The sequence below is a fragment of the Lactuca saligna genome, chromosome 3 (assembly GCF_052625555.1).
Source record: "Lactuca saligna cultivar CGN05327 chromosome 3, ASM5262555v1, whole genome shotgun sequence".
Classification (NCBI taxonomy): Eukaryota; Viridiplantae; Streptophyta; class Magnoliopsida; order Asterales; family Asteraceae; genus Lactuca; species Lactuca saligna.
The window spans coordinates 50,971,010-50,977,991 of record NC_136419.1 but is presented as its reverse complement, the minus strand read 5'-3'; the positions used below and the strand labels follow the sequence as shown (position 1 = coordinate 50,977,991).

The 6,982-nt window shown below is 28.5% G+C and overlaps 1 protein-coding gene across 1 annotated transcript; it reads left to right on the top strand.

Moving 5' to 3' along the window:
- Positions 1-4,784: 4,784 nt before the first annotated feature.
- On the top strand, positions 4,785-5,560 carry LOC145033660 (kirola-like). Its single transcript, XM_078982237.1, has 2 exons — positions 4,785-5,001; positions 5,151-5,560. Exons 1-2 carry the CDS (start codon positions 4,818-4,820, stop codon positions 5,417-5,419), a joined length of 453 nt encoding a protein of 150 aa, XP_078838363.1. The 5' UTR covers positions 4,785-4,817; the 3' UTR covers positions 5,420-5,560.
- Positions 5,561-6,982: the final 1,422 nt, after the last annotated feature.

Sequence of the window (6,982 nt, the reverse complement as noted above, 5' to 3'; positions counted from 1 at the left end):
AGAAAAAGTTGAGAATCGATAATAAGAGAGAGAGAGAGAGAGAGAGAGAGAGAGAGAGAGAGAGAGAGAGAGAGAGAGAGAATAATAGAAAAGTCAAAACTAACCTTGATGAAATAAGGGAAAAGCATTGAGGTGGTCATGAGCTATTAGATTTTAGAGAAGAGGGAGGGAAGGGGGGGGGGGGGGGGGGGGGGGTACCACAACCATTGATGATTTGATGGAATCGGTGGAGAGGTGGTGGTCTATCCGGAAAGCCAGAAGAGGGAGTCTGAAAGATGAGATTAATCACATGCTACGTAGTTACAAAGGTTGTATGCCGTTAGTTTCTCCCATTTACCTCCGTTATCGCCCTAAAACAAAAATCAAATAGAAATCAGGAATGGTTGAGATAAAAATGAGGATTTAGATGAACAATTTCGTATGGAGATGAATGGTCGAAAGGCCTAAATCAAACCTGGATAACCAAAGATGATTTTAGATATAAGAAAAATACAGAATCCAAAATCTAGTAGCTTCAAGATAAAGACGAAAATCGACAGATGAAGACACATATATGGAAAACATAAATAGGGCAAACCTTTTCAAGTTTATTGGGAGTAATCGTTTCTTGGAAGTTGACAGAGAAGAGCTGATGAAGGTTTTATGGAAAAAAAATTAAATTGAAGATCGACCCAAAAATTAAGATTTCTTGTGGTGGATTGCTGCGACGTCGATTGCGGAGAAAGTACCGCTGACAAGTGGCAACCATGAAAATGATAGATAGTGGTGGTTTCACATGATTTCAGAAAACTAACATATATCATCTGAAAATTAAGATGCCAAAACCCAAAAAAAGGCCTTGAGGAAATAATCGATAAAAGGTGAGGATGGCGGTAGAAAATGAGAGCCAGACAGCGGAGGCGGTGGAAAAAGACCTATGATTGTACGTCAATTTCAAAACCCTTATGACTTTAGGACCTTAGAATCAAAAACAGGAAATAAACCACTATTAAAATAAAGATTGATAGATGAAGTCATCTGAATGAAAGTGAATAAGATAATATCCTTCAAAGTTGCTTGTTAATCCAATGATAGAACCAGATGGATTATCAGTTATCGAAACCTAAATTAGAATGTGGGGAGCAAACAGTTCATACAAAACCGATGATATGGAGTTAGGGCATCAATATGAATCAACAGTTATGCTTCTAATCTGCAAAGAAACCCATCAATTGATCAATTACCGAGGAGCGGTGGTGGAATGGGCAAACATCGGTATATTGGGTTGCTGGGTAGAGAGGGGTGATGGAGGTAGTAGTGTATTGGGAAATTAGGGAAGCGTTGGAGGAAGAGAACAGAAGCGTGGATGTGAAGAAATTACTTTTCAAACGGTGGCACATTGTCCAATTCAATGGAATCATGAACCATATATCCGTCCATTAGGACCCGACCCAACAACTTAAAATCAAGAAAAGACAGCCGAAAATCTAAGAAAAATCCAAAAAAATCACACACTTATTCCACATTAATCCACCTTTCCCATTTTGCTTAATTTTTAAATCATAGGGTTTCTTTATATATATATATATATATATATATATATATATATATATATATATATATATATATATATATATATATATATATATATCATGGTTCTAAAAAGCGCGTCATGGCGCGTCTTAAGGCGTGTCATGGCGCGAGGCGTGGTGTAACCGTTACGAAAACATCCAAGGCGGGTTTGTGAAACGTGGCACCCAAATAATGTGGCAAGGCGCCTTATCGCGTTATGGCGCGAGTTTTTTACAAGGCGCAGATTTTTTTGTTTTTTTCCTTTTTTTTTTTATCGGACCTAAAATAAATGTGTTTTTGTTAACTTTTATCTATTAGATATTAATATAATACTTCTATAAACTTCATATATATGATAAAAATCAATAATTACATGATTTATATCTTTTAGTGTATATAATATAGTCACACCTTGAAAAACGTCATTGCTCGACAAGGCTTGTCATGACTTAACGTTTACCTTGCCTCGAAGCCACGCTTTACATTATTTAGAGCCTATATATATATATATATATATATATATATATATATATATATATATATATATATGTTCAGGTTCATTTGACACCATTCTAATTTTGTAAAACCGTGAGACCAAATCTAAAAATAATTTTAAAATGCAAAATAAATGGAAAAGCCAAAAAATTCTTTTTTTAAATATTATTTTCGGAATTTGAATTAACTAAAAAAAAATTTTAAAAATAAAAAAAATTCTATTTTTTTTTTTGAAAAATACGTGAAATATTCTAATAGAATATTACACTGTACATATTCTAAAAAATAATTTTAAAATGCAAAATAAATGGAAAAATCCAAAAAAAAAAAATTCAATATTATTTTCGGAACTTGAATTAACTAAAAAAATTTAAAAAAATGTGTCTCATGATCTCACAAAATTAGGCCGTCTCACATTAACCTAACCATATATATATATATATATATATATATATATATATATATATATATATATATATATATATATATATATATATATATATATATATATATATATATAGGGGAGGGTTCAATTGAGAAAAAAAAAAGTTGAGAATCGGGGAATCATTCTCAGCCAATCATTTATTTTTGCCGCAAAAGCCTTCAATGTACCGGCGGAAATGGGAAACGAATTCACATGTGTTTTCTAACATAGCATATTTCCTTAAACTATGCTAATCATTACCTTAATATATACAAAAATATAGTTTTTTTCGTTTTTTTTTTAAAATTTTTATAAGCTATTTTTATCAAAAAAAATGATTTTAAATATACCAAAATTCATGATTTTTTATTCTCTACAAATAGACATCGATATTGATATAGTTTTAAGATAAAATAAAAAATTTATTTTTTATATATTTTCAGCTATCGTTATTCATAAGTGAATAACAATGCATCAGGTTTTATTACAGTAATTCGTTGTTCACTTATGAATAAAAAGTTTGATTTTTTTTTTTTTTTTTTTTTTTTTTTTTTTTTTTTTTTTTTTTTTTTTTTACAATTTAAGTATCATACATATATGAATATAGCGTATAATAAACATAGTATATTCATATTTTAATATTGGACGATGAATTCACTTGTGAATATTAACATAGTATATTCACTTGTGAATATTAGATGGTATATTCACTTATGAGTATTAAATGATATTTTAATATGTGAATATTACATGGTATATCAAATGTGAATACTACATAGTATATTTATTTGTGAATATTAGATTATATATTCACTTATGAATATTACACAATATATTCACATATGAATATTACAAAGTATATTCACTTATGAATATTTGAAGGTATTTTGATAAATATATACAAATTTTATATGTTATTCACATATGAATAACATACAGACTTGCATATTTGTTTTGTGTTTTTAATAATCATATACTGATTCATGTGAGAAAACATATTTATATGTGAATATAACGTGGTAATTTAGTTTATGCATTTCATCAAATAGTTGGAGTGCAAACAAGTTAACTATTTAAAAAATGTTAAAAACATCAAGTTATCAATTCCAAATCATCATATACTTCCGATTTCGACTTTAGATGTGACATCCTATCTCTGATCGATTTCTCAATTTGATTTTGATTTCCGAAAATCCGATTGGGAACCTGAGTACCGATTCTAAGTCCCTCAATGTCGACTGTGACTGCGAGTCCAGAACTCCGATTCCAATTTCATGAACAACGAAAAAATTCCGGTTTAGTTGAAGAAATCTGGATGATTATTGAAGGTTGGAGGAAAAATTTTGATGATGAACGAACAGTTATCGAATTCTCTATAGTTACGTATTTGAGATTGAAGGTTATTACGATATTTACAAGTTTGCCACCGTGTCTTTTATATTTAGATTAAATGAGTGGCTGAGAATGATTCCCCCATTCTTAACTTTTTTTATTTTCTCAATTGAACCCACCTATATATATATATATATATATATATATATATATATATATATATATATATATATATATATATATATATATATATATATATATATATATATATATATATATATATATATATATATATATATAAACTAACAGGAGACTATCTTCAAAGGAAAATAACTGATTACACTTCCGTTTACTACCAAAAAGGTGTTGACTTGCATTTTGATCTAATTTGTGAGGTAGATGTTGAAAATGGAAGTCATCTTATAGTAGTTCCTGTCAAGTTGTTGAGGATATTTGGTATAAGTTAAATGGTCTGGATTATTCTTCCTGATTCTATAGATCTTGTGTCAACGATTTCTCTGCGGTTCTAAGGATCTTGCGTTAATGGTATCTTAGTTGGATATCATTTTCAAAAAACTGAAGATGAGGAATCCTTTTTATTCTATGGTAACAATTCCGTTCACTAGACTGCTTAAAACTCCTAATTTGAACATTTCTATTATATAACATTTTTTTGATGAAAAATTTGTTTAATAATTTTGCTGATTGAAAGTTACCATAAAGAGTAAATAATTATGCATAATCAATAATAATGGATTCCAAGTCTTTATAATAAAAAATAATATATTCACCACCAAAAACAAAACGTATTTTATTTCTTCATGATTTTTAATTTAAACATGCATATTCAGTTAGACATGAACCACATGATCAAATACTTTTTAATTTATATAATATTTGTTAACAAAATTAGTAAGTGGTGGGGAAGGCAGGACGTCTATAAATGGTAATAACGTCCTATAAATGGTAATAATACAAACAAGTCATTCTCATTCAACCTTTACAAAATTAAGATATGGGGCTAAGTAGTAAAACAATTCAGGTTAAGATCAAGTCAAGCTGTGATGTTTTTCTCGAGTTATGGAAGACAAACCCCTGCCAAGTTCCCACTTTGACACCAACTACCATCCAAAACTGTCAAATCCGTGAAGGTGAAGTTGGAACGATTGGCTCTATTCTCTTCTGGGACTATTTTCATGGTAAAACTTCCATATATGCCCTAACATCTTTCTATATAATGGATTGTTAACAACAAATTCAATGTAGTTTATTGTAAAACAGTATACACATATCTTTTTGTCCATATAGATACATTTTAAAACAATGTTTGGATTATATGTTGTTGCAGATGGAAAACACCGTGTTATAAAAACACTAACCCAAGACTTAGATGAAGCAAAAAAATCGGTCACCTTCAAGGCACTTGAAGGAGATCTCCTGGAATTATATAAGACCTTTGTTACGCATGTTCGTGTAGATACCGATGGTTCAAACAACCTTGTCACATGGACTGTGGAGTATGAGAAGTTGAACCCTAATGTTCCTGATCCAGATACGCTTTTGGAATTTTACAAGGAGGTCACCAAAGACATAGAGACTCAGCAACTCCGGAATTAAGTAAATCAAAAATTTGTATCGGTAATATGGGTGACACTTAATAATTGATTTTGGATGTGTGGGATGTTGGGCTACGTGTTTATGTAACGTTTATTAGTTGTATGTGTGTATGTAATAAAATGTGTTGTTGAATCGTCGTAATTTGATATAGTACTTTAACTATAAAAAAATTAGCATACAAATTTTAATTAAATTGTATATTTAATAACTAAATATATATGAATTTATTTGAGATATTATATAAAATTTGTGTATCCCAATTGACAAAAATATTTCTTTATGTAAACGTTCAAATCTTATTCACTGCAATTTGAATTTTTAAATTAGAGTTACAGATATAGTCATTTTTTTTTTTGCTATTTATTTCATAAACAATCCCTCATATAACGAATCAGATTTCAGAAGTTTTATATATATATATATATATATATATATATATATATATATATATATATATATATATATATATATATATATATATATATATATATATATATATTAATTTATCCAAGATATTATATAAAATTTGTGTAGCCCAATTGACAAAGACTGTCTCTATGTAAAAGTTCAAATCGTGGGTTCAAATCTTGTTGACCGGCAGTTTGAATTTTTCAATTAAAGTTAAAGATTTGGCAATTTCTTTTCGCTATATATTTTTTAAACAATTCCTCATTCCAATATCATTTCAATATGTTTAACAAATGAGATTTCAAAAGTTACATAATTAGTTCTTAAACTTTTTATAAAATTCAATGGGTTCCTTTTTAAATTAATCTATTTACTTTTAAATTACAATTCACTTTTGTTTTCCTTGTATATTAAAAAACTGTATTTAGGGAGACAAGAGGGGTAGCCGTACAGGGCTCCGAAAAAATTAGGGTCTAAGTTTTAATTAAATTAAATTAAATTATATATATATATATATATATATATATATATATATATATATAAATTTATCCAAGATATTATATAAAATTTGTGTAGCCCAATTGACAAAGACGTGTCTCTATGTAAAAGTTCAAATCGTGGGTTCAATTCTTGTTCACCGCGGTTTGAATTTTTCAATTAGAGTTACAGATTTGGCAATTTTTTTTCGCTATATATTTTTTAAACAATTCCTCATTCCAATATCATTTCAATATGTTTAACAAATCAGATTTCAAAAGTTACATAATTAGTTCTTAAACTTTTTATAAAATTCCATGAGTTCCTTTTTAATTAATCTATTTACTTTTAAATTACAATTCACTTTTGTTTGTTTTCCTTGTATGTTAAAAAACTGTATTTAGGGCATATTTTCCTTGTTAGCACAGGCTCTTAAATTTTACCAGCCGACCTTGTGCAAATTACTTTTATAAAATAATTTATAGACACTAATTTTTGTAAGGCTCGTCCAAATATATTTGAGGCTTGAGGGTAAATTAGAAAATGAAGCACCCCAAAAATAATGATTACAAAAATAACTATTGCGACGGGCATTTTTAATTATTTGGTTGGGCATATAAGTTTTACAATGATCCTACAAAAAAAAAAAAAAAAAAAAAAAAAAAAAAAAAAAAACAC

What these genes read in the sequence shown, in the direction of transcription:
- LOC145033660 (XM_078982237.1), top strand. Translation starts at nt 4,818, where the DNA reads ATGGGGCTAAGTAGTAAAACAATTCAGGTTAAGATCAAGTCAAGCTGT. An exon ending in CTTCTGGGACTATTTTCATG is followed by an intron (nt 5,002 to 5,150) that starts GTAAAACTTCCA and finishes ATGTTGTTGCAG; the next exon opens with ATGGAAAACACCGTGTTATA.